General features: G+C 47.4%; 1 protein-coding gene across 2 annotated transcripts; it reads right to left on the minus strand.

The window, feature by feature from the left end:
* Positions 1 to 2129: 2129 nt before the first annotated feature.
* Positions 2130 to 27781, minus strand: Anp32b (acidic nuclear phosphoprotein 32 family member B). 2 transcript variants are annotated; one of them, XM_052716682.1, is made up of 7 exons: positions 27386 to 27781; positions 17418 to 17567; positions 12885 to 13007; positions 7735 to 7924; positions 5408 to 5532; positions 3417 to 3486; positions 2130 to 2567 (listed from the first exon to the last, which is right to left on the minus strand). In XM_052716682.1, the coding sequence occupies exons 1-7, from the start codon at positions 27437 to 27439 to the stop codon at positions 2500 to 2502; spliced, it is 780 nt and encodes a 259-aa protein (XP_052572642.1). In that variant the 5' UTR covers positions 27440 to 27781; the 3' UTR covers positions 2130 to 2499. The 2 variants fall into 2 exon arrangements, with proteins under 2 accessions (XP_052572642.1, XP_052572643.1); XM_052716683.1 differs by lacking the exon at positions 27386 to 27781 and adding an exon at positions 22033 to 22062.

Here is a 27781-nt window from a genome sequence, read left to right on the forward strand (position 1 = left end):
GGCTGGAGAAAGCAGAAGGTCACAGATAAGGGCAGTGTTTAGTGGTTCTGTCCAATCCTCCTTATGCTAGGGTAGTGTAGCCCAACAGAGATGCCACAGAGCAAAAGCTCCACTGTGCTTAGCAGCCTGAATGTGGGCTGGACAGATAGATGGCTGTGGACAGTGATGTTTTATAAGCGTGGAGATCACACTATTATGTGGGTTCTGGGGATCCCCTGGAAAACAGTAGTTCCTAAGTGTCATTACTGTGGCTAGATTCCTGTACTAAAGTGAACTCAAGGTAAGAACACAGGGTTTGTAGCAGGCCTTTTATCCAGGTCCTTCCAACAGGCCTCAGTTCTGTTTCCTCACCTCTGCTGGCATTTCACTCAGGTATACCCATGGCCCCACTGGAGCCGGCCAGACCTGGCTATGCACTCCAGCATAGTCATGTCTTTTTCTCCAGTCGCTGGAAGTAAACCCACTCAGTGAAGTCCTTCATGTGGGCAACAAGTAGAAATAGTTGGCTCCGCGATCATGTTACCATAAAACTTGCTTCCTAGAACTAACACTCTTCAGCCAAGGGTGTCTGAGCCTTGAGCCCCATCCAAGAGATAGAATCATGTCAGAGGCTTCTGGTAAACCCAGTTTGAAAAGAAAATCAATAAAACCAACTCCTGGCTGAAGATTTACCTAAGCACCTGAAAGGCCACATCAGAGGCAGAAGCTAGCACCACAGTGAGTACAGAAAGCCAGTGATGTTGTCTCCAGCCTCACCTCTCAAGCCCTCTGTTCTAACTCCCTGGTCAAATCTGCCTTCGACTCTTCTCAACATGGTCCTACCTCTATTCTGTTTACCATGGCCCTCCTTCTTGCCCAGCTAAGGAACCTGGTATATCCTAGGACAGACACTGTCAAGTTGTGTGAATCACCCAGTTACTGTCTTTGGTATCTGACAAGGTACGTAAACCGTCTGTCTGAATATATGTATGGAGGTCAGGTGAAAGTCTGTGCTCATGGAAGCCAGAAGAGGGCATCCGATCCCCTGGGCTGAAGTTCTAGGCACTTGGCAGGAATCCTGCTTGTTGTGTGTTAGGATTCTACCCAATTCTGACCCTCATGATTGTACAGCAAATACTCTTAATTGCTGAGCTCCCTCTATTGCCCCAGACTGCAGTAAAGACGTCTAGGCTGAAGAAACCAATGAAAAATATACTGAAGATTTGCTATGGAAGGAATAAGGCCTTGTGGTTGAAAATCATACAGGTCCAACCAGCATTTCCTTTGCAAAAGATAAAAACATCTTAAATCATGAGACTTGGATTTTTAAATATCTAATTTGGAAGCTCCATTGACACTGAGACTTTTCTTAAGTTATAAACTCAGGTTCTAATCTTTCATAATCATTTTATATGGCATAGCTCGACATACCACACCTCCAAATCGCCTAAACCTGCATTACCCACACTGCAGAGTATCACCCCTTCACCCAGCCCTGTAAGAACAGGGAACATTGGCACCCTCACAGTGAGCTGAGCACTGGACCTGCCCATCCCTTGCTTGGCAGGTTTTTTGTTTTTTTTTTCCACAGCACTCCTGCTCAGAGACTTGTCTTGATAATAAACTATGAGCTCAGCCTTGTCTCCCTTGTCTCCAAGTCCATTATTTATCTCAAGTCTTTAGTCATTTTTAGGCTAAATTTTAGACTAAAAGGGACCCTGAGTCAACATATGGTTAAGGCTTTCCCCTTGACTCATGTACTGGTTTGCAGAGGCTCCAGATTATTCAATTGCTGTACTATTCTTTTCTGGTGCTGGGACTCTAACCCAGGGCCTTATGCACAGTAGGCAAGTGCTCTGCCACTACTCCAGATTCCAAACCATTTTTACAAAGTAACTAACTCACGTACCCCCGGGTCACCAGCAGTGATGTTCCTCACCACTAAAAGACCAAAGATCCCGATCCTGTTCTCCAGAGACACAAGGCAAGCTACAGTTGGAGCCTAATTTAGAAACGTAGAGTACAACTAGGCTTTACCAAAGAGTAATGAGTTTATTTTCCTTAGTCTTAGAAAATACGTTTTTTGGCAGTTATCACATAAAATGTCCTAATGTCTTAAAAAAAGAAAGAAAAGCATGAGAAAACAGACCCAAAATGTTAAGATTTTATTTACAAAGCTTTTCCTTGTTGTACAGAAAGTAAAAATGTTGTTACAATCGCAGTGTAACTGGCAGCCAGGACGGTCAACTCACCAATCACAGCTGTCACGATACAGCAAGAGTCTTACACGAAAACCTAACAACGTGTACAATTTTGTTGGGGTGAAGTCCCCAGGCTTGGTGGTGGATTACCAAGGGGCTAAACGGAGGAAGGCGGAATGTCTCGGGAACTATTCTTTGGCTCTTTGGGTGGGGGTGTCCTGGGGCTTGTATCACAGCTACCTTTTTAAAACAGCTACCAAATCCATGAGCAGTCCAACCAGTACTCAACAGTTCTGTTTCCTGCAGATTGTTTCGGGTCTTAATCATCTTCTCCTTCATCGTCTGTCTCTCTCTTCCTCTTTTCACCTTTCCCACTTTCTTCCTCCTCTGCAATACAAAATGCGTTGTGAGACCACGGAACAGCATTCTGCCCGGGACACTGCTAACAGAGGTAACTACCTTCTGACGGTTAGCCACTGAGGCCAGACAGGCAAAAGGCACAGGAGCACCTCAACTGACACGGCTAACTGAGGTTTTTTCCTTCCCCATGTTTTTTCCTTAAGCTTTTGGATACCAACCTAGCATGTCCAAAAATACACAGCAACAACTCCACTTACCCAGCCTGTTTCTAAGCCACTGACTCACAAGTGACCTTGGACAAACCACTTAAGACACAACAGGAAGGATTGACACAACGGAGTTGTTCTGAGAGGTAAGTAAGATAGCACAAGGCTGAGCGAGACACAGGGGCACTGTCCAAGTGCACGTAATAAAGAAGGGTTTGGGTCTGGTGTTCTATGCCTGCTGCAGTCATAAAGCTAGATCATCAGAGCCGGGCGGTGGTGGCGCACGCCTTTCATCCCAGCACTCGGGAGGCAGAGCCAGGTGGATCTCTGTGAGTTCGAGGCCAGCCTGGGCTACCAAGCGAGTTCCAGGAAAGGCACAAAGCTACACAGAGAAACCCTGTCTCGAAAAACCAAAAAAAAAAAAAAAAAAAAAAAAAAAAAAGCTAGATCATCAGTACCAAGAATACCACATGCTCAGTGTGACCAAAGTCTCACAGACACAATCTCCAATTACTCTGGAAGCCAAAGCAGGAATGCGGAGTTTATTAAAGACAAGCTGAGCAAGTAGCGTTTGTCCAAAAACAAAACAAAACAAAAAAACTAACTTGGGAGCATTTTCCTGTAATCTTTGACGAAGAGGAGAAACAGAAATTATATACATCAGACCCACCTTCATCCTCATCTTCATCCTCATCTTCTTCATCTTCATCAACTTCTCCATCATGTCCAAATTCTTCTTCCTAAACAACAGAGAATAGCGTAACATCACTGGATTCTGCTAAGACACATGGCTCAACCAGTAAAGATGAAACCTTGGCAACCTAAAATCAATCTCTGGAACCCACACAGAGACACAACGGGAGAATCAAGGAGCTCTCAAAAGTGGTTCTATGTCTCCATGCAGGTTGTGCTATGGGTATGAAAACACACACACACACACAGGCTTGATGGCTTACAACTATTATTCTAGCAATTGGATATGGAGACAGGAAGACCAGGAATTCAGGCTAGCCTGGGCTACATAAGCCCTTACTCATCAATCCCTCATAAAAAAATAAAAATGCAAAGAGGAATATACTTTCAAATAGTTGTAACAACACATTAGAGGGAAAACTGTTATTTTTACATACTTGGCTGCACAGAGATGCTAATTTTTTTAAAAATCAACATGTTCTTTCTTTTATTATTATTTTAAATTTATTTTTATTTTATGTATGTTGGTGTTTTGCCATGAAGATCGGGTCCCCTGGAACTGGAAATTCAGACAGTTGTGAGCTGCCATGTGGGTGCTGGGACTTGAACTCGAGTCCTCTAGAAGAGCAGTCAGTGCTCTTAACCACTGAGCCATCTCTCCAGCCCCCTAATTTTCTTTTTAAATGAGCAACAGTCTGGAGAGATGGCTTAGAAATTAAAGAGTCTTGGATGTTCTTCCATAAGACTTACATTCAATTCCTAGCACCCACCTGGTAGATTAACTCCACTCCTAGGAAATCCAGTGCTCTCTCTTCTGACTTCAAAGGGCACCAGGCATGTATGTAGACATATATGCAAGCAACTCATACACACACACATGCATGCACACAAATAAAAATAAATCTTTAAAGTGGGGGGAGGGGTAACCGAGGAACAGAACACCTCCCTTCCCTTAGGCTCTGGTTTAAAAAATAAAATTGCCCTTTAAGCCAGATATGTTTGCACACACCTGTTACACCATCCATTACAAAGGGGTGGGGGTGGGCAGGTGGTCAAACAGTTTAGTCTATCCTGAGCTACAAAGACCTCAGTTCAATAAATAAGTAAAATAAAAATAAAATTATTAAAACATCAATGTTCAGCCAGGCGGTGGTGGCGCACGCCTTTTAATCCCAGCACTTGGGAGGCAGAAGCAGGCGGATCTTTGTGAGTTTGAGGCCAGTCTGGTCTACAGAGCGAGATCCAGGAAAGGTGCAAAGCTACACAGAGAAACCCTGTGTGGGGGGGGGGGGGGGGGCGGGAGGCGCATGACTACTTGTTTCAGGCTGGAGAGATGGCGCAGAGGTTAAGAGTACCAACTGCTCTTCCAGAGGTCCTGAGTTCAATTCTCAGCACCCACATGGTGGCTCACAACCATCTGTAATGAGATCTGGTGCCCTCTTATGTATACATAATAAATAAATCTTAAAAACAAAACAAAAAAACCATCAATGTTCAGAAGTAAGCAGTTCATCAGGTAAGCACTAATTATCATGCAACTTAAAATGCAAGCTTCAATAAATGTTTTTATAATCTTATATTGCAATACTGGTTTGGACAGATTTCTCTATGTATGTGGGGTCAGGTTGTAACCTAGGACACTGTGCATACAATTTTGAAGATGCAGCCTTATTTAGCCCAGGCTGGTTATGGTTTAGCCCAATGATGTTCCTGGGATTACAGGAATACACTCTTAAACAAACTCAGTCATCTGCTCTTTCAAGGCAGAAGTACATACCTTTAACCTTGAACTTCCAACCACAACTCTACATCACTTCTTTGGTAACTTTAAAGGCAACTCAGACATACGTGCTGTATCTAGGCAGCATCAAGCAGGCATATCCAATATGCAGACAAAAGCTGCCATTGTCAGCCTTGACCGCTTTCTTTGCCTTTACCCTAACAGAAGGAAGAAAAGAGTTACACCACCTCCCCACTGACTTCATCTTCATCCTCTTCGCCTTCTACATCTTCGTCGTCATCTTCATCCTCCTCTTCATCCTCCTCCTCTTCTTCACCGTCCTCATCCTCCTCTTCATCTTCCTCTTCTCCTTCTGAAAAGAGTCCAAAAGAGAAATTACTAAGGCTGGGCACACTTTTAATCCCAGTACTTGGGAGGTAGAGGCAAGCAGATCTCTGGGAGTTCAAGGCCAGCCTCGTCTACAGAGAGTTCCAGGGCAGCCAGGGCTGCTACAAAGAGAAAACACTCACTAAAAACAAAACAAAACAAAAAAAGAAAGGAAGAGCTGGGCGGTGGTGGCGCACGCCTTTAATCCCAGCACTCGGGAGGCAGAGCCAGGCGGATCTCTGTGAGTTTGAGGCCAGCCTGGTCTACAAAGCGAGTTCCTGGAAAGGCACAAAGCTACACAGAGAAACCCTGTCTCGAGAAAAAAAAAAAAAAAAAAAAAAAAAAGGAAGAAATTACTAAATAACCTTGATGACCCATAGGGTCTAACTGAAAAGGTCAGAGAGCCCAAAGTTGGCCTACAATAAGCTGGTCGGCACCACAAACATTAGGAGACTTACAGCTGCCCTCTTTCTACCAGTCCTTAATCCCAAGAGAGTATCTGAAAATCAGGAAGCGTCAAGTACTACATGCCTACCTACTCTTACTGAATAAAACCTGCCTCAACTTCACACCGGAGGAGGGCTTTCTTTTCTACTCTTGCCATGCTGAAAGCACCTGGGTTTCTGTTTGGTTGTCTTTTTTTTTTTTTTAAAAAGAGAAGCATGATGTGATGGCCTAAGCAAGTGCCCAGGACAGTGGAAGGAAGATCAGGAGTTTATGACCAGCCCCAGCTACCCGAGACAATTTCAACACCTGCCCCTCCAAACAAAAATGGCAAGCCACTCTATTAGGAACAGTGCTGAGAGCAGCTGTCAAATCAGAACTCTAAAAGATTAATCCCAGGCCATAGAACAGTCCAGGCTCCTGGGTGCCCAGCCTAGAGGCGGTTTCCCCTCTACCAGCCTGCAGTTCCCTGTGGTCTCCTGCCTCTGTCTTTCCCATTCCACATGCCTACTGCGCAAACTGACTTTCGGCCCCTACTGTGACAGACCTGGGGCTCTCCCTTCTCCCCCCCCCTCCCCACCCCCACCCCCACCCGCCCTTCAGCACCCTTCCTTCACTTGTACTCGGTGCTCTCGCTTCATTTTCTTTTGCTGTGCTGAGGACAGACTCCAGGGCCTCCACAAGTCAAGCAAGCCTTCTACCACTGAGCTACATCCTCACCTTGGGCTAAGGAGATAGCTCGACGGCATAATGTGTTGTTTACAGCAAACTTACATAGCCACCACGAATAACTTAGGAATAACTGGATATAGGAACTGGAAAAGGGTCAACTACCCTTTCTGCCCACTGTCCCCTCATATCTCATTAATTTGCCCGTCTCCAGCTTTTGCAAAATAACCCCGTCTAACTGCAACCTCCTGTGCTTTGCTGGCCATTACTATCGTGTATGTTTTCAAAAGTACTATGCTACCACTCATGGCTTTCAATTTCAAAGACTTTACCCAGACGGACTTGAAAATACTGACACCTAAGCACATGGAAAACTTTGATTAGGAGCTGAAGAGTCTGCTCAGGGTTAAGAGCACTGGCTGCTCTTCCAGAGGTCCTGAGTTCAATTCCCAGCACCTACATGGTGGCTCACAGCCATCCATAATGAGATCTGGTGCCTCATCTGGTGTGAAGACACAACACTGTATGCATAATAAATAAATCTCAAAAGAAAGAAAAAAAAAAACTTTGATCAATACTAAAATTTCTGAAAGATTAGTCCTTTTTTGCATAAGATATTTGCTATATAGACTAGGTTGGCCTCCAACTTGTGAAACTTACTCCATCTTTGGAGTGCTGCGATTTTAAGTGTGCCACCACACCCACCTGGAAAAAAAAAGTGAATTCAGTGTTATGCCCAGAGATTATACTTCCATGAATAAAAAGCGGAACCTAAGACAATGTGTCTTGAAGTTTTTGGGCCAGGCACTAAGCTAGGAAGGACAGTAGGCAGAGTCAAGGAGACAGAGATAACAAGCTCTTCAAGCACATGAAGGACTCCAGGGGCTGTATGAAGCAGCCACTTAACACTTGGCTCCATGGAAAAATGAAAAACCCTACTGGCTAATAAAACCACTTGATTTTCAAGCATTTTAGGGTTATAGAACTGAACAGAACACAGGCACGCACAGGAGCAGAGCACCATCAGGACTGTGAAAAGGCAGATGTCAGGTCACAAGATGCTCAGTCTACCCACCTTCATCTTCCTCTTCTTTGTCCACACCATCCACCTCTGCATCTGAGTCAGGAGCTTCCTGGTCCTCTCGGTCATAGCCATCCAGATAGGACAGCTGGGGCAGGAGCTTGAAGACACTCTCTCGGTAATCATTCAAGTCAGTGACCTCACAGCCAAACAGATCCAGGCTTTTCAGACAATCCAACTTTTTCTAAAGGAAAGAACCAAAAACCACGATTCCTAAATCAAAAGAACATGTCACCAAACCATTTTCAAGAGGTAAAAGTCTAGGCTCCCCATCAATTGGCTGCTACCCATTCATCCCTGTACACAGGAAAACACTATGCTTCTGGCTCCCCTAGAGAACAATGTCTTGTGGCCAGGCGGTGGTGGCGTATGCCTTTAATCCCAGCACTCAGGAGGCACAGGCAGGTGGATCTCTGTGAGTTCGAGGCCAGCCTGGTCTACAGAGCGAGATCCAGGACAGCTAGGACTGTTACACAGAGAAACCCTGTCTTGAAAAACGAACCGAGAGAGAGAGAGAGAGAGAGAGAGAGAGAGAGAGAGAGAGAGAGAGAGAGAGAGAGAATGAGAACAATGTCTTTCCTAGTAGCAATAGGAGTCTAAGTTTGACCTAGCTGAACTGTACACAGGTCCACTCATGAGCAGCACTGGAGAATGGAGTGAAACCTGGCATGAGGTGTGCCAGCATGGGCAGAAGGGTACACAGAGCTTAGATTGCACGAACAGAGAAACCTCACACTCCTTTTGTCTCTTTTAAGATCTTTGGAAGAGGTCAACATTACCAGACTTTTCTAAAGTAAACTTAAGGCATCATCACATACAGCCTGCTACCTTCTAGAATAGTACAAACAGCCTACTAGAGTGCAAGTGACATTTCTATGTGTGTGTACAGACAGACACATGTAACTTTTATTAACTGTAAAATCCAAGTTTGGTATTCACAAAACTAAACAAAAAACATCAATATGGGGGGGGGGGGCAAGGAAGTAGCTTATTTGATAGAGTGCTTGCCCAGAGCCACGGATTTGATCCCCAGAACCACATAAACCAGGTGTGGTAGTGCAGGCCTGTGATCTCAGTATGTAGGAGGCTAGATGATCATCAGGTCAAGGTCATTGTCACATGTGACCCCCTCACTCAAAAAACTCTGAAGAAACAAGTCCTAACAAATCCAACAGTGATGCTTCATTTGCAAAGTGACTGCCACATTCACACAGCCTAGAAGAAATGTGGATCCAACAAAACTTTGCTTTCAGGATTGAAGGCATCTCTGTAATTCTCTGCTTTCAAAGTTGGCTTTAAAACTCCAGAATGTGGTGGTAAACCAGTGCACTGGCTAATCTGGCTCACTAGCTATTTTTGTAAACTGGAGTTTTGTTTTTTGTTTTTTTGAGACAGGGTTTCTCTGCATAGCTTTGGAGCCTTTCCTGGAACAAATGCTGTAACTCAGGCTGGCCTCAAACTCAGAGATCCACCTGCCTCTGCCTCCCAAGTGCTGGGATTAAAGGCGTGCGCCACTGCCACCCAGCAGTTTTGTTTGTTTTTTAAGACAGGGTCTCTCTATATGGCCCTAGCTGGCCCCAAACTCAGAGAGATCATCTGCCTGCACCTGCCTCTCAAGTGCTAGGAGCAAAGGCGTGTGTCACCATGCTCAGCTAAAAAAGTTTTACTGGCACACAACATTCATCTGCTCATCTATCACACATATCTCCTCTCAGACTGTACTGAAGGCGAGTGGCTGTGATACAGACTCTCCTGCCCACCGAGCTTCATGTTTTCACTATCTGACCCTTAAGGAAAGGGCTGCTGACTCTTACAGAAGAACCTTCTTCATCCCCTCATAAGGAAAGGGCTCACCTGAGTTTCATTCTCAGAGCAGAACCAGGGAAGACCCAGCAGCAGGCCTGCAGGCAGTTATACCTGCCCGTCAAACACACAGTGTACAATGATTTAAGTTGTCCACCCAATAACGTGCTTATGAAAGCCAACCCCAGATGTCTTAAGAAGGCAGGCCCAGCCCTGCCAGTTCTAGGGGTGGCTGACTTTCTAGCACGCAACGTTCAGATTAGGTTTCCTAGCGGGCGACTTCAGAAACCCAGGTGTAATTTCTTGCCAAAGAAGAAAAAATGCTGTAATACCATCCCAAATAACAGCTCCACTCTTTTTGGAGACAGCTTTTCTGCCTAGGTTGGCCTGGAACTCCCAATCCCCTAACCTCAAACTCAAGGTCTCAGAGTTCTATACTGTACCTGGCTACAGAAAGAGCTGACTCTATACCAAGTGAGACATAAAAAGGACAATCAGTTTGAGCAGCTTCCTAGAAAGGTCTCCTCTATGTGCTCCTCCTCCTCCTTTTTCTCAAGAGCATGTCTCAGCATGCAGCCTTTGTCTCAGTCTGCTTGCTTTGGCCCCTCAGCAGCTGGGACGATGGCACATACCACCACCCTTGGATTGCCTAAAATTGTTTATTAATGGACTGGGCCACTGATTAATCTACTGTACAGGGCCATCAAGGCCATCCTATTCTGAACGGCATGAATCTTAGATGTTTGACAAAGCACCCATTATCAAATAACTCGGACATGCCAAACAGTATGGTAGGAAATGAAATAGAAGCAAGTTGACAATAACAAATCCTACCTAACGACATTACTCTGTAGACTGTTTAAAGCAGTAAAATGGTACTTACAGCCCAGCAGGCTCAAAATACAGATTATACAGGATCCCGATGTGATATGTAAACACTGCTAAAAACTTAGCAACCATACCATGCCAGAAACTTGACCTAAGCTAATAGGCTAGCCATAATAAACATAAAACATTTATTAACAATAATTTTGCTTGCCTTCTTAGAATTTAGAAGGGCTTTGGGGGATGATTTGGATGGCCCAGGTCTCTTAAAAAAGGTGTCCCAGGAAGTCTGAACTGATGCCTTCTTTGTCTCTCGTTAATGTCCCTGTAGCAAGCAGAGGCATTCACAATCATTGCATTGCCTGTCAAAACTGGGCTCAATGCAGTGTTCACAATGTGTGGTGATGAGGATGAGGATGGTGTTTTCCCCGCTCTAGAACATTCAGAAGTCAACACTGGACCCAGAGTCTTCTCCCTTCACCTTTCTTACAGATTTCCTTTATTCCAAGTGAGAACCAGGAGGCCAACCTAGCTCAGGCTTTTCCAAGCAGCCTGGGGTGTATGGAGCCAGGTAGCTCTGCCACACGGTGTATCATCTAAGCCTCAGTTCCCTCAATGTAAAACAAGGGCCATACTATCTCTATTCACTTTGTAGATACTTTTTCAACAACTACCATAGGATCTACAGGGCACCAAGCATCACACATCCACCACAGTGGTACAAGCATAGCAACCAAGATTACTTCTCCTCCTTCACTGTCTTGAGACCCTAATCTGTTACAGCCCAGAACAAGAAGCCTTAAGCAAACAATCCCTGCTCAGTATTTGTCTGTGCTCTGCTTCGGTGACAGTTAACACCAACATAGGATTCCCAGAGGATTCAGTCTCCAGGAGAATCAGGAGCAGCTGGTTATCCAGCAAGGAAAGACACTCTTCGGTCCTCTGTTTAAAACAAATACACACACGCTTCTGTACAGGGGTGCTACTCAGCTTGGCATAGCCCAGAATAAGAGATCTGTCACCAAGCAATAAACACAGGCTTGGCAATGACCACGGGGGAGTGTTAGCCTGAGTATTCCTTTGGGAATTCTGTTTTCCTGATAGTCAGGTATGGAATCAATTCACATGTAGAAAGAAAACAGGTCCCCAGGGTAATGGAAAATTAAGTGAATTTGGATTTGATCCTGCCATTAATTCCAAACAATTACTTAGGCTTTCTACACTCCGTTTCCTCTCTAAACAGGACAACCATTCTCTGTTCTGGGCTACCAGCCTACAATGAACAAATATTAAATGGCCTTGGATACAGCAGAATGCAGTGCATTATCTTTAACTTGGAAACGGGCTGCTCTACACAGAAAAAACTGAAACTGGCAAAACTCAAGGAGTGGGATCATCTAGCCATGGACAGTAGAAAAAAAGCAAGATCTGCAGAACAAGGTAAGAAATGAGCTCTTAACACCTACAACAAAGAGAAGCTCAAACAGGAATACAGAAGTAAAGGGGCACGCAAAACGACTGAAACCATCCTGACACTGCCGAAGGGAGGGGGAGGAGGAGGAGGAGGCCCTTCACCCCCAGAGTACCAAGAAAGCAGGGTTCTATTTTTGTTTAACAGAGTTTCCCATAATCCAGTTCAGGCCGGCCTCAAACTTGCTATGCATGGTGGATGACCTTGAACTCTTGATCCCCCTGGGACTGAGGCATGCTTCAGTCTATGGAACCCGGGGCTTCATGCATTTTGTGCAAGCATTCTGTCAACGGAGCCAAACCCACAGCCCCCAACAGAGCACTCTTCCAGTGAGATTAAGCCCGCTGTCTAAGTCTCTCACAGTCCAGCCTGAGGGCTGCCTCTCTCCTGTTACTAACCCTGCCTGCAGAACCTCCAGTGGCTGAGCTCTCCCTGTAACAGCTCTCCAATCTACAGACTAAGATGTCTTCCTCCTGACTGTCCTGAGCTCTTAAGTAAGGCAGGGAATACTGTCTTCTCTGCTCAGCTTGCTGAAGTCAATATACCAGGTTTACAACCCAAAAGGCACTTAAAATTTGGTCTCTTTAACTAATCTACAATAAGACTGAAGATCTGTGTCTACCCAAAACTCTGCAACAGTGATCTAGGGAAGCCTAAGATCACCAACCACAAGACCCACAACCACTGGAGCTGCCCTTCTTGACTGTGCTGAAATGTCACCTAAGACAGACTGTTCTGGTACAACACAGAATAGCTTGGCCAGTCTAGTGGGAAAAATTAGAAGACATGTTTAAGGTTATAGTAATTACATATTTAAAAAAGGATGAAAGACCATGAAAAATTCTCTACTGCATGATACCATCACAGTTTCAGTCAGGGAGCCAAGTCCCAGGACTACACCGTGAGACTGTGACCTTTAAAACCACTCTACGAAGGGTAGAATGATGGCATTTTTAAAGCCATTTATTCTTCTCAATCATTTCTCCCACTAGAAATATGAAAATGAACATGACACAACCCATTCTCTAAATTCCCAATCACTCACCAAAGGTTCCAAGGTGCTGATGTCTTTCAGCTTATTTCCACTCAGGTTCAGATGTGTGAGGCTTGGAAGATCTTCTGCTAGTCTGTCCAGACCTCCAAAGATCCTATTATCGCTGAGCTCAAGCTAAAAGGAAACACACGTACAGAGAATCACTCACGACTGAATTGGGATAAAAAGCAAATACCCATATCAAAGAATCAGGCAGACGGCACTGCACACATCTGCAACCCCACAACTCAGTAGAAGGCCAAGGCAGGAGGAACCAGAGTTCTAGGCCAGCCTGGGCTACAGAGAGATCTTTTCTCCTAACAAAAATAAATAATGGCAGCAAAACCACAAGCGCTGGTGAAGTGACTCCTCGGGTAAGGTACTTGCCGCCAAGGCTGACAGTCCAACCCCGGGACCCTGGGTGGAGAGAGATGACTTCCTAGGTTGTTCTCAGATTTCTGCACGTGCAGCACGCAGAGCTGCTCCCCTAGAAGCCCTGTTTGTTAGATTGTAAACATTATTTTATTTGACTAAATCCAAATCAAGTAGTTTATAGATACCAGCAATATTTGGGATGAGTCAGGCAGCTATGCCAAAAGGTAGGAAGTGTTTTAAAAAAGATTTTATGTGTGCTTTGTATAGGCGCCATGTGCATGTAGTGCCTGTGGAGGCTAGAAGAGGCCATCAGATCCCCTGTGCAGGGCCATGCACTCGACACCTAGCACCAAGTATGTGTTATGGCAAGGGGGTGCCTGGGCGTTACCTAGGGGTTTATAAAGCCTTATCCCTAGAGGCCGCTGCTTTTGTAAACCTGGCACTAACCTCCATGGTAAGCTACTTTAGTTTCTCATACAGGCAATGGTGTGCCCACAAAAAGTGTGAGCACTCACTAAAAATTGCTAGTATCTCAGAGTATAAGTGGAGATGTAAATGAAAGTCTTCCTTTTGCAGATAAACACTCAGGCCATGGGACCCAGCAGTCCAGAGCAGGTGTTATTCTTCCAGGACAGAGTTCAGTTCCTAGCACCCATGTTGGAAGGCTCACAACCACTTGTAACTCCAGCTCCAGGGAATCCAATGTCTTCTTCTGACCTCTAAGGGCATCCCCCCACACGTAAATAAAGACAAACAGATAGACAGGAAGGAAGAACAGATGGACAGATACCCTAAGCCACACAGATGGCTCACATTTTTTATGCTGGTGACAAGATAAAAATCATGTAGTGCTTGGGTGCTGGTCACTTTTCAGAGCATATCACCTCATTTGCTCCTACAATAAACTCATCTTCCCATTTACAGGCAGGGAAATAAACTGCAAAAATGTGACTGGTGACTCCACATACTTGAGCTGCTAAAGAACTCCTGGTCCACCCACTGTGCTCCATATATGCCTGGTGTGCTAACTGTGGAAATTTCATGTGGATGGGCATGGTGACAGAGGCTTGGAACCCACCTACCCAGGAGGCTGAGGTAGCATGCCACCCTATACAACTTAGAGACCTAGTTTCCAAGTTTTAAAAGGTTACAAAAGACCTGGGAATATGGCCAGTGTGTAGAGTGCTTGTCTAGGTTTCCTAAGACCCGTGAGTTCAATCCCCAGTACACAAGACAAAACAGCCAAAAAACAAAGAAAACCAAGCAAACAATGTACTAAAGGCTTTGGCATGTCATGAATAGAATACTAGTCTAGGAGGGCAGTGAGTGTAAACAACAGTACACGCCCCAAGCCTGAGGACCCGAGTTTGGAGTTGTGCGTTGACCGCCATTCGAATGCTGTGGTTTGTACACAAGTACATTTTCAGGAGAAAGCAAAACAAACCCCATGCTAGTCAAACCAATACAGACTCAAGCACTGACTCTCATGATTTTTGGAAACTAATAGAAAGTTCCCATCTATGTTTAGATCACAGAATCTAGAATATCACATCTTCCTCCATGAAGAGACAATAGGACAATCCAAAGCATTTACTAGCATGACATTTAAAGCCATTTATGTATCAATTTTCTTAGTACTTGTTTCTTATTAAGAGTCTGTGTGTGCTCTGAGGTAGGAAGAACATACAGTCCTTACCAGCTGTGAGAACATTCAATCTGCCTTTTAAGTATGATCACCTTCTCATCAGCCCTGTGAGTGATCAGTGTTTAAACTCTTCAGAAAAAGCCCAGTATGGTGCAAGCTTGCAATCTCAGCGCTTGGGAGGCTGAGGCAGGAGACTGTGCTCTAGTTCATCCTAGCTGCACACACAGTGAGACCCTGTCTCAAAGAACCAAACATCTGAGAAAGACTGAATAAAGTCATTGTGGTGCTTAATCTCAATGCTGACGTGACAGATTTGGAATTAGTGAGGGACATGCTGCTGTCTGAGGGTTTCCAGAGAGGGCTAATGGAGGGAACCATGCTGAACACACATGGCCCACTCTCATGGCCTGAAGCCCAGACGGAATCAAACAGAAGGATCCATGTCTCTTCTCCCAACTGCACACACTGCACTGTATGCATCCACCACGCCAGGTGTGCCACTGCCCCGGCACACCTCCTCACCACACTGACTGTGACTGTGCCCTCCCTCAATGTGAGCCTGTGGCACACTCCTTCACACTGTGTGAAGATGTCACTGCGACTGGTTTCATAAAGAAGCTGACTGGCCTACAGGTAGGCAGGAGACTCAGACTAAGGGGACACTGGGAAGAAGAGTGGAGTTCAAGATTCGAGAGGAGACACTATGAGACGCAGATGAAAGACAGCAGGATGGAAAGTGTGTACATGAGGTACACCAGCCTCAGGGCAGCACACAGATGAATAGAAATGGGTTAATTTAAGTTGTAAGAGCTAGCTAAAGACAAGCTTGAGCTATCGGCTGAGCATTTATAATTAATATTAAGGCCCTGCGTAGTTATTTGGGAGTCAGCGGTTCCTACAAAAATCTCTACTACATAAGCCCAAATGAGCTCCTCTTGATTTATCAGGATGGTAAGAACAAAACACAAACTTACAGATCAAATTCATGCAAAACAGATGCTGAAATCTTTGTAAGGGTCTCCAGATGATCTGTATCTTTCCAATGTCACTGACCACCCACACATATAACTTTTTAAATGTTTTTTTTAGATTTCGTGTATGAGTGTGTTTGTAGTATGTCTGTGTATCACATGTGTGTCTAGTGCCCATGGAGGTAAGAATTTGTGAACCACACATCTCCTCTCCTTCAACAATGCAAAAAGATTCTTATTTGACCCTAACACCAGAGTTCTGTGGGTGGCTTTAGGAAAACAGCTGTTTCACCGGGCGGTGGTGGCGCACACCTTTAATCCCAGCACGCGGGAGGCAGAGCCAGGCGGATCTCTGTGAGTTCGAGGCCAGCCTGGGCTACCGAGTGAGTTCCAGGAAAGGCACAAAGCTACACAGAGAAACCCTGTCTCAAGAAAAAAAAAAAGAAAAAGAAAAAAAGGAAAACAGCTGTTTCTTTCTTGGTGAGCCTGTGGCCACACCTACCAATAAACAGTCTGCAGGAGTAAAGTTTCTTCCACCTCCTTGACAAACAGAGACAAGAGAAAACCTTTTTTAAGTATTCTGCCTTTTAAGGGAGGACTAGAAGGCAAGAGATTGTGACTAGAGGGGAGGTAAACTAACAATGGCCAAAGAGAAATAGAGCAGGCTTATTTTTTGTGGGTCTTTTGTTTTTTTGGGGGGTGGGCAGGGTAGATGGGGAGCCCACAGACATAGGACAGTGCTCTGCCTGGCCTGGGACCCACAGTCCTTCACATGTTGCTGTCTCCTCAGAGCTGGATTACAGGCAGAGAGCACATAGCTTTGTTACACAGGACTTTCCTAGTCCCCCACAGCACATTTCAAACTCTCTAGTTACTGAGGATTACATGGCAGGGCTAGAGACGATTCGGCAGTTAAGAGCACTTGCTGTCCTTGCAGAAGTTGGGTTCAGTTCTCAGCACCCACAAGGCGGCTGACAACTGTCTGTGACTCCACCTCCAGATCCGGTGCCTCGGAGGCACACATAAACACATGCATGCCCTACACAGGTAAGACAGGCATCGGTTTCCTTTTCACCTACAGATATGCTAAAGCACAGAAAGGAGGCTCTTTTGACTCCTGAGCCAGAGCCTAAGAGCAAAACCTAGCTAAGGAAAACAAAACTTTCAACCATTAACCAATTATTTATAGAGTAGTTCATAATCCAACAGGTATTATTTCCAAAGCACTGCTGCAACCCTGCAGGTCAGGTGTAGCTTCCACAGGTGATAAAGCTGTGAGCCATCTTAGAAAGGACGATAGACAGCCCAGCAACCTCGCAGTGCCACAGCCCACTAAAGCTTGAGCTTCTGCCACACAAACCAAACCTATGCATCTCTTCACAACGGCTCTCCTTTCTTAAAAATTAAACCATGTGCAGGCTGGTGGGGTGGGGCACACGCCTTTAATCCCAGCACTCAGGAGGCAGAGTGGATGTCTGTGAGTTCCAGGACAGCCAGAGCTGTTACACAAAGAAACCCTGTCTCAGAAAACAAAAAGCAAAAAAGAAAACTTACCTTTTTCAATTTCGGTAGCTTGGGGAGATCGGACACTGAAAACAAGCCTACACTTATTAAACTGAGGAACTCTAGGTTCACAAACTCATCTGTTAACCCCTCAATTTTTCCATCATTTGCTTTGCAATTGTCCAAGACAAGTTCTCGAACCTGTGGATACAAACAAAAAAGGGAGTAAGCTTTAAAAAACCGTAACAGGAGACAACAAAAAAGCAAAACCTCTAAACATGACCCCACAAAACACCCATATCCAAGGACAGTCTTTACTTAAGAGGAGGTCCAACTACAAAGAAACAAAGCATGATTAGCCTTCTAGCAGTAACATAGTAAGACCCAAAGACCACTGTTAATTCATGCTAAAAAAAAATAAATAATAATAATGGTGTATATTCCATATCCCACAGTTCTCAGAGCATAAGCGACGCTATGTCCCTGTTCTTTCCACGGCTATGCCTCCAAAGGGCTTTGTCTAAGTTCAAAGACAGAGTGAAGAAACCCTTCTGGACTCTTAAAGCCCAGGAAGGGTACAACCACAGGGAGAGGAACACTCTACTTTGCCATCAAGATCATCAAGGCACTGAGCACTTGAACTCAAGGAGCCTGCTGCTCTGAAACAGGGGAACTGATCTTACTACCACTCAGCTTCTGAATAGTTCCCTTGCCATTTTTTTTTGTGTGTGTTTTTCAAGATAGGGTTTCTCTGTGTAGCTTTGCGCCTTTTCCTGGAACTCACTTGGTAGTCCAGGCTGGCCTCAAACTCACAGAGATCCGCCTGGCTCTGCCTCCCGAGTGCTGGGATTAAAGGTGTGCGCCACCACTGCCCGGCCAATTTTTTTTTTTTTTTTTTTTGAGACAGGGTCTCTCTACATACCCTTGGCTGTCCTGAAACTCACTATGTAGACCAAACAGTCCCCAACTCAAGAGTTCCACCTGCCTTTCTCTGCCTCCTGAGTGCTAGGATTAAAGGCATGCACCACCATGCCTGGCTTTCCTTCCCCAAAGAAAAAGTCACAAATAAATCCTAGCTAAGGATTTTTACACCAGTACACTTTCCAATTTCAGATCTTTTGTTTTGCTGTTTTGTTTTAGACAGGGTCTCACTACGTAGCCCTGGTTTACCAGAATTCAATATGAAGCTGGCTATCTTCCAACTCAGAGATCGGACTGCCTCTGCCTCCTGAGTGTTGGTATTACAGATGTACACCACCATGCCCAACTAAGAATTTTTCCACTTCCTGTGTAACAATAAAATTAAAATGTCATACAAAATGACACTATTAAAAAAATGACACTATGATGTCCAAAATAAACAAGGTGGAATTAAAGAGAATGCCATATTTTGCCTCCCAGACTGGGATAAAAATTACTTCCTGGAAAGTTCGGTCAATTGCCAAGCTTCTACTTTAACTACTGTGAGGGGTCATGAGAAACTACCACAGGGGTGGGGAGGACCACCAAATTCCATGGCAACTTCATCACTGGGGCAGAGGCAGGTGCAGTCTGAATTCAAAGTCAACGTTGCTTCTATACAAAGAAACTCTGCCATAACAAGTAACACAAGACACTCAAATGTAGGCTGGAAAACATTTGCTAAGGCAAATAGCAAAATGGAGATTCTCCAAGAGGCAGCTGGGAGAAATGGCTGTCAAAGTGGTTGACACATGGAGGCCTGAGTTTGAGGGTGGTACGGATGATCAGAGAAGTTTTAGGTTCTGGTTTAGAGAAATGAGAACCTACAAGGAACAGGTTTTTTTTTTTTTTTTTTAGGAGAAATGAGTACCACAGGAAGTACAGGCACACACAGGCACAGGCAGCTGGACACACAGACCCAGAGTTTCAATGGAGGTCTGGGATGCACGTCTGTATTTGGGAGTCATCAGGGAAGAGGAAGTGGCAGGATATGGTATTCCTAGGAAAAGCATCAAGGATGGACCTCTGGCAATTAAGGAAGGAAGGAAGGAAGGAAGGAAGGAAGGAAGGAAGGAAGGAAGGAAGGAGGGAAGGAGGGAAGGAGGGAAGGGAGGGAGCAAGGGAGGGCACGGTGCCCAAAACAAAAATTTCATTTTAAACACTTGGAAAGCTCATTAAGGAAAAAAAGGTGGGAGTAGTGACACATACCTGTCATCCCAGCACTTGGGAGGCTGAGGCAGGGGACCGAAAGCTGAAGGACAGTCAGTCCTGAGCTAACATAACAGTCAGTCCCAGCCAGCCTCAACTACAAAGCAAACCTTCAAAAGTATATATAAATAAAAATAAGATGACGCCGGCCGGTGGTGGCGCACACCTTTAATCCCAGCACTTGGGAAGCAGAGGCAGGTGGATCTCGGTGAGTTTGAGGCCAGCCTGGTTTACAGAGTGAGTTGTAGGACAGCTACACAGAGAAATCCTGTCTACAAACAAACAAACAAACAAACAAGCAAGCAAACAAACAAACAAAAAGATGACCCTGAACACAGCAGGGCATGTGATGTCACACCTGGGAGGTAAAATAGGCCTGTAACAAGCCATCAAGACTGGTCCTCAGGAAAGCACTGCTGTTTACGCCTGAACACCTGAGTTCAATCCGTGTCACTCACATAAAAAAGCAGCAGAGGGCTGGTGGTGGTGGCACACACCTTTAACCCCAGCACTCAGGAGACAGAGGCAGGTGAAATCTCTGAGTTCGAGGTCAGTTTGGTCTACACAAAGAACTACATACACCCTGTCTCAAAATAACCCCCCAAAACAAACAAACAAAAAAAGTAGCAGAGGGGGCTGGAGATGGCTCAGAGGTTAAGAGCACTGGCTGCTCTTCTGGAGGTCCTGAGTTTAATTCCCAGCAACCACATGGTGGCTCACAAGCATCTGTAATGAGATCTGGCGCCCTCTTCTGGCCTGCAGGTGTACATGCAGGCAGAACATGGTATGCACAATAAATAAATCTTAAAAAAAAAAAAAGTAGCAGAGAACTGACTATACAGTTGACCTCTGACCTCCACATGCACACTGTGGCACACACATGACACATCATACATACATGGTTTTGTTGTTGTTGTTTTTTTTTAATTTAGAAAAGAAAAATGGAAGGGGCTGGGGAAACACTGAACTTCTGGAAAAGGTGAAACAGGTGTAACAGATCTCTCTCTGGTGCTACGAAGATGAGCACAGGTTCCATGGCTAAGTTCCAAAGTGGAGGACAAGAAGTTCAGGAAACAGGCAAGCAAGGGAAGACTTTGAGCAGAAGGTAGTACGGCTAAAAAAAGACAGACCCTTGACTCTTCCAGAAATGCTGAGAATGTAAGGAAATGTCTCACCCCTGGAGCTCAGAGGCACAGCCAGGATAAGCCACCAGAGAGTAAGCCTAGAACGGTGGTTTGAGTTTCCGCAAGGCCAAGCCTTAGCGCTATGCTCAGAGAAAGGTCTCAGAGTGCCACTGGCTAGCTGCCTTCAAGTCTGTGTAAGGTTCTCAACAGAGGCCGAATGGTGGTTCGAGCCAGCCACTCGAGCTCCTCAGGAGGCAGGGGCAGTAGGACCACAGGTTCAAGATCATCTCAGGAAAAGACAGGGCACGGGGCTGGTACATGCCGTAATCTTAGCACACAGGCAGAGGTGTGGGATGGGCAAGTTTGAGCTCAACCTTGATGGCTTAGATAGAGTTCTAGGGAAGCCTCAGTTCATGAGACACAAACTCTTGAAGAAAACAAAAAATATGCGCCTGGGGAGATGGCTCAGAGTTTAAGGGCACTTGCTGCTCCTCCAGGACCTGAATGCAGTTTCCAGTGCCAAATCAGGCAGCTCACAACTGCCCGCAATTCCAGCTCCAGGGGATCTGACATCCTCTTTCTGGCCTCTGGAAGGACCTTACCAGGTGTAGCAGGCATGCAGACATACACAAATAAAAATACTAAATTCATTTCATAAGCAGCCAGACACGGTGGCACACACCACTAATCGAACGTTTACTGTGAGTTCCTGGACATTCAGGGCTGGCTACATAGGAAGATGCAGTCTCACACAACACAAACAAACCCTAAGGAGGGAAAGCCAGCCCCAACCTGCACTGTGCAGACTGGAGAGTCCTGTGGCCCAAAACACAGCAAGGGAGCCTTCTGCTCAAAGGTGGAAAGTTTAATTTTTAAGGCCAAATTTAGTCTTATTAGTCATTCTCCAATTGAACTTGCTTCTTTCTCAAATGTGAATAAAGTAAATGTTTAAGAAAACAATAAAACAAACAAAAAACAAAAAAGGCAGCAAGATCAAGAGTTGAAGGTCAGCCTTTAATCCCAGCACTCAGAAGGCAGAGCCAGGCGGATCTCTGTGAGTTCGAGGCCAGCCTGGGCTACAGAGCGAGATCCAAACGACACAGAGAAACCTTGTCTCGAAAAACAAAAAAATAAAACAACAACAACAAAAAGAGTTGAAGGTCATCCTCAGAGTTTAATGCCAGGCTGGGGTATTTTTTATTTTTATGACAGTTCACTGTACAGCCCCAGCTGGCCTCTGCCCTCCCGAGGGCCAGGACTGAAGGTGTGTACCACGAGCTTTCCTTCACTCTTGCACTGGGTTTGCTAGTCATGAGTAATGTCAAATATTCAGCACTTCTTCTTCCCCAAGTTTCTCCTTTCTTCTTTCCAACCTTTCTCAGTTCCATTCATCCCTTCAGCTACTCTGGAAAATGGCCAGTTCTGCCTATGGTCAGGGTTGGGCAATCGTCCCCAGCTACAAACTTGTCCTAGGAGAGGGGAAAGGCAAAGAAATTAAATCCAATTGAGTCGTGGTGGCTTGAATTTTTGAAAATGCCCCCCACAGGCTGATGTATGTGAACGTTTGGTCACCAGGGAGATTGAGAAGTATTAGGGGGTGGGCCTTGCTGGAGGAAGTGTGTGTCACTGGAAATGGGCTTTGAGGTTCCAGAGATCCATGCTAGGTCTCCATGCTCTCGGCAATCCTTCTGCCTAGTGCAGGTCACAGCCCCGTGACATCCAAGTACAGTGGTTTGCTACTGCCATGCCCGCTTCTCTCGTAGTGGGCTAATAAACTTGTTTTCTGAAGAGACTGCCCCATACTAAACACCCCAAACAGACTCAAACAGGGGAGAACAGATTCCCCAAGTTGTCCTCTGACCCCCACATAAACTTACAGTGGAATACACATTATTTTTTTAATTTCAAAAATGAAGACAAGAATGCTTACAATGTGTTTCCAGTGGGCAAGGGGGTAGAGCTGGGTGGCAGTGCTAAGCAGTGTGCTGGGAGCCCTGAATTCAATCACAAAACCACAATAAAATGACAAGGCTAGGTGGGTATGGCAGAACACACCTTTAATTTCAGCACTTGGGAGGCAGAGCCATAGGCTACTTGGAGAAACCCTATCTCAGAAAAACAAAGAAACAAACAAGAACAAAAAAGACAAGGCTGGAAATGGAGCTCTGTTAAGAGTGCTTGCTTAGTATACTTAGATAAGCCCCTGGGTCTGATCCCTGGCACCCCTAAAATCCACAACAGTGATACAGACCTGCAATCCCAGAATCTGGGGGGAGAATAGAGTGAGAAGTTAAAAGGTCCTTTCCAGCCACAAAATGAGACGAGGCTGGGCATGGAGGCACACCACTGCAGTCCAGAACCCAGCAGAAGCAGGTTTTGAAACTGAGTTTAAGGACAGGCTGGTCGACACAGCAAGTTCGAGGACAGCCAGGGTGCCAGGGCCCAGGAGTGAAAATGCTTGCTGCCAAGCCTAACAATCGGAGCCCCACATGGGGAAGAGAACCAACTCCCACAAGCTGTCTTCTGACTTTACGCGCGCACGAGCGCGCACACACACAAGCAAAATCCAAAGATAACTAATTTCATCCTGTCCCTCCAAGAGCACACTGGGCTGATATTCATAGTAGCAGCCCTTCAATGTGTTCAGATGGCAGGAAAGTTGAGAAAGATACCCCACCCCAGAAAAGGAAATGCCTGTGTCCTAAGTGTGGATTAAAGGGAACAATTCTGAAAAGCAACTAGACAGTCACTGGGGCTCTTCTTTAAGCAAACAGACAGACAGTACATGTTTATAACATGATCCAAATTGGGACAAAAAATTAAGCAATTTTAGGCCACACACCAAAATGCACGGAAAGGTTAAGTGTGTATTGCGTATTTTTAATCAACCGTTTTTGGCTTATCTGCATCTAATTTTCTTTACAGATGTATTACTGTACAAAAGAAAACAAGCCCAATTAGTTGCTATGCAACCAATTAGAATATCCCATAGAGCTCAGAATTATATCACACTCAACAACAGATGCCAAAAGTCGAGGGTGGGGGCCACAACAGTACAACAAGAAGGACGTGTGTCTTCAGAGTCTGCTGCCCCCAGTGAACAAGATGTAAGACAGACTGATGAGCAGTGTAAGCATACAGCACACCCAGGTTGGGGGCCAGGATTCTCTCTTGTTCTTTTAAACTCCAGTAAGAAGCTACGTGGTTTTCCAATTCTGGTTAGAGGGTTAGCTGTCCCTGGCTATGGGGTGAGAAGGGGCTCACATCAGAAGAGGCCCCTTCCAACTTTGGAGCACAGCAGCTGCCTGACCTGAGGTACATCTTGCTACTGTGTGCCCCTGCTTTCTCACCTTACTGAAAATCTCACCAGTGTTTGTGGCACATATAGTATGTTCTAGTCAATTTATTCTCAGTGAAAACTTTTAATATACATTTTTCTTTCCTATTTTGGGGGTGGCAATGCTGGGGAATGAACCTTGGCCTCACACATACTGAGTGAGGTCTGGCACCGAGAGACATCCCTATCTAGTACATGGTAGTTTACACACAAACTAAAGTTCCTAGGGAATAAGCTTATTGATAGAGCAGACGCCCTTGGTTCAATCCCTAGTATCCTCCATCCTATTCTTGCCCATAAAATCTTCTGAAATAGTATGTATCTTTCTTTTTTTAGGGGGGTGTGGTAAAATGTCATTTTATGCCATTTCCCCCACTGTAAAAAATACACTCTTCTACAAGAGCTCGCTTGGGCTTTAAAATCTCCCTGGAGGAAAGGAGGGCACCCATGTTTATAGCTAACAGAGGTGTAGCATATGGACCTAACACGTTATCTTGGGCCTTATGTACTTTGAAGGAAAGAGCCAACCACCAAGATGGTAAATAATGTTTCAGGTGTCCAAGATTCAAACAAACAAACAAAAAACCCGGAAGAAGAACCACCACACACACACACACACAGAGTTTTAAACAACAATATGTATTTAAATATCAAATCTCCATTCAGCCCCTTCACCTAGATCTCACTTGACTAAAACCATTCAGGGGCTGGAGACATGGCTCAGAGGTTAGGAACACTGACTGCTCTTCAAGAGGGCCCAGGTTCAATTTGCAGCACCCACATGGCGGCTCACTACCGTCTGTAACTACAGTTCCCAGGGAACCCGATACCCTTACAGAGGCAAAACACCAATGAACAGAAAAATAAATATTTTTTTAAAAAGCACATTCAGCTGGGACTGTGAACTTTTTGGCACCCCATGACAAGTCTGTAGGGTCCCAGGGACCAACCTTACTCCCTACCAATTGGAAATACCACAAGTTTCTGCAGTATGTTGAGACATTACAATATGGTTTTTTTTTTTTTTTTTGAGGCAAGGTCTTGCTACATGGGACCGGGCTGACCTTACATTTACTGATATCTGCCTGCTTCTGTCTCTTGAGTGCTGGGATCAAAAGGCATGCACTACCACACTCGAGAGAGATGAGCTCATTTAAAAGGCGCCATCTTGGAATTTAACATTTGCCTTATGACACTCGGTGAAACTTTTCAGTCACCTCCAAACTACAGCATTGCTTGGTGATTTGTATCAGCACTCAGGAGGCTGAGGCAGGGGATGCCGACTTAGAAGCAACAGAGACTACCTACTTATTGAGACCTTGTCTTAAAAAAGGAACACACACACATCTACAGCATCTTCCCCTTCACACCCTTCAGTTTTAGGTCAAAGTTCTTCCCAAAAAAGCATCTGCCAGTGGCCTGGTTCCCCCTAGGTAGATTCCGCCTCACAGACCTACAATCTTAGTGGCAATCTCAAAAAGATACTTTCACAAGGCCCCTCTAGCCCCGCCAGGTACGAGAGGAATCAGTGTGGCCCCTGAATCTGAGGCCCAGGAGGGCAGGGGATACTCCATGTCTTGTTTACGCTGGTTTCTCAGGCCCTGTAGGTAAATATGCAGTCAATCGGTGATTCTAGAGACCAAGGATGTCCAACGCTGTATCCACCAACCACTTGTTGCTTTGGGGCGCTTTAAATGTGCAGTCACAAACTCACTTTTAGTTCCACGGCCTGACTCTGGCAAAAGGGTTTAAGTTGAACACGGGTCCTTTATCTAAATTTAGTCATTTCGTACATCTTGTTGATTTTCTGGGGCTGGCCTGGAACGAAAGGCTCCAGGTATCACTAACTCATCTTTTCAAGTTGAAGGAAGAAGATGGCTTAACAACTCGATTCCCCGGCACGTGGTGGGCACAAAATGTCTGACTGAGGGATGGAAGGGACACGTGCCGGCGGAATCCTCAGGGCCCCGGGAACAGGGAGGGACACCACCCCATCAGTCCTCAGGGACCGCCCCACACCTCGGCGGTGCCGACCTCAAGGCCCGGTGGCAGGCACACAAAGCCTCGGGCGGGCACGCCGGGCGCACCGAGGCAGGCCATCTCCGCCAAGTTCCCAACTTGTTAGCCACCGCCACCTGCGGGCGGGCGCCAGCCGGGGCCGGGGGGCCGGGGGGCCAGGCGGCCCGGACGACAGCGCGGGCCCGGGGTCGTGCCCACCCGCGCCGCGGCGCACGCGCGAGGGCGGCGTCGGGCCCGCGCGGCCTGGGCACGGCCGGCGGCCCAGGCCGCGCGGAGCACGTGCGGGGCCCAGGCCACCCCAGCCCCGCGCCGGCCACCGTTGCCCTTTTAAGAAGGGGGAGGGCGCCCGCGAGGGGACGAGGCGGCGGCGGTGGTGGCGGCGGCGGCCGAGTGCCGCGCTTCCAGTGCGCGCCGAGCCGAGCCCGCGGGGCGGGGGCAGCCCCGGGACCCGGCAGGCAGCGCGAGGGCGGCCGGCTCACCCGGCGGAGGAAGACGGCGCCCGCCAACATGGCGCTGTGGCGCGCCCCGGCTGGCGCGCGGAGCCGCCGGCCGCCCACACCGAGGGGCCGGCCTCCCTCTCGGGCAAGGCCCCGGGCGGCGGCGCGGGGGAGGGCGAAGCCGCCGCGGTGACGGTGCCCGGCCGACCCGGGAGGCCCGCGTGGGCAAGGCCGAGGGCGAAGGCGAGCCGGGCAGAGGAGGGGGGGGGGGGAAAGTTGTATTTTTAGGGCTTGAAAAATGGCGGGAAGCGCATCCTTTTTTCAAACTTGGCCTCGGGAGGGGCGGCGGTTGCGCCACCTCCGCCGCCAGGCCCGCCCCTCCCCCGTGCCGCGCCAGGCCGCGCCCGAGGGGCTCCGCGCCCCCTCAGGGACCCGAACCCCCTCCTCGGCGCGGCCCGCGAGGCCTCCCGGACCGCTTCGCCGCCGGCCGCGGGGGGCGCGTGGAACCCGGCCCGGCCCCGCGGCGGGCCTGGCGGCGCGGCTCCTCGGCAGGCCCGGCCTCCGCCCGGCCGCGCATCCCGGGAGGCTGCAAACATGGCTCCCAGCGTTACACAACCCCCGCGCCCGCCCTCGCCGCCGGCCACACGCACACGCGCTCCCCTCCGGGAGAGGACCGAGCGGGCGAGCGGCTCAAAGTTTGCTTTTCCACCCGCCGTCCTCCCCGTGGCCACGGGGGCCCGCGGGCGCCAAAGAGTTAATGCCCGCGCGCTCGCTCCCCCCTCCGCGCCTTCCGCCCGCCTTCCCTGTCCCCGTCCGAGCTGCGAGCAGCGCCTTCCCCGCGCCGTGGCCGGAGCCCGGTGGCCCGCAGGTGGCCACCATTACTTGCAAGTCATCGGGGGGCGCGGGCGCCCCGAGGGGGGGGGTTCTGCTTACTGCTGCCGGGGTCCGGTTCCTCAGCTCCAGGTGGATCCTCTTCTTCATGTCCATGTTCCCCTCGTCCCCCCTCTTCAAACTTAACTTTCCGCGGCGGGGGCGGAGGGGGGGAGAGGCGACCCGGCCTGCGCGGCGAGGGCCGTCGGAAGGAGGCGGCTGGCGGAGGCGGCGTGGTCCCGGGCGGCGTGCGGGCGTGCGGGCGTGCGGGCGAGCGGAGCCCCCGGAGCCAAGTTACTCGCGGGAGCGGAGAGAAACCATGGAGGGAAAAGGGGGCTGGAGCGCGGCGCTGGCCTCACTACCGCCGCCCCCGGCCAAGGCCCCGCACTGCGCTTTAAACCGGCGACGCGACGCGGCGGCGGCTGCTCGGCTCCACTCGGCCCTGCGCGGCGCCGCTCG

The sequence above is a fragment of the Peromyscus californicus genome, unplaced genomic scaffold, assembly GCF_007827085.1.
Source record: "Peromyscus californicus insignis strain IS unplaced genomic scaffold, ASM782708v3 Scaffold_5__1_contigs__length_169319896, whole genome shotgun sequence".
In the NCBI taxonomy this organism is placed as follows: Eukaryota; Metazoa; Chordata; class Mammalia; order Rodentia; family Cricetidae; genus Peromyscus; species Peromyscus californicus.

Excerpts from the sequence above, each read along its gene's own strand:
- Anp32b (XM_052716682.1), bottom strand. The coding sequence starts at position 27,439 with ATGGACATGAAGAAGAGGATCCACCTGGAGCTGAGGAACCGGACCCCG. Across the intron at positions 13,008-17,417 it reads AGCTACCGAAATTGAAAAAG|CTTGAGCTCAGCGATAATAG; the intron begins GTAAGTTTTCTT and ends GTTTCCTTTTAG. Across the intron at positions 3,487-5,407 it reads AAGATGAAGTCAGTGGGGAG|GAAGAAGAATTTGGACATGA; the intron begins GTGGTGTAACTC and ends TCTGTTGTTTAG.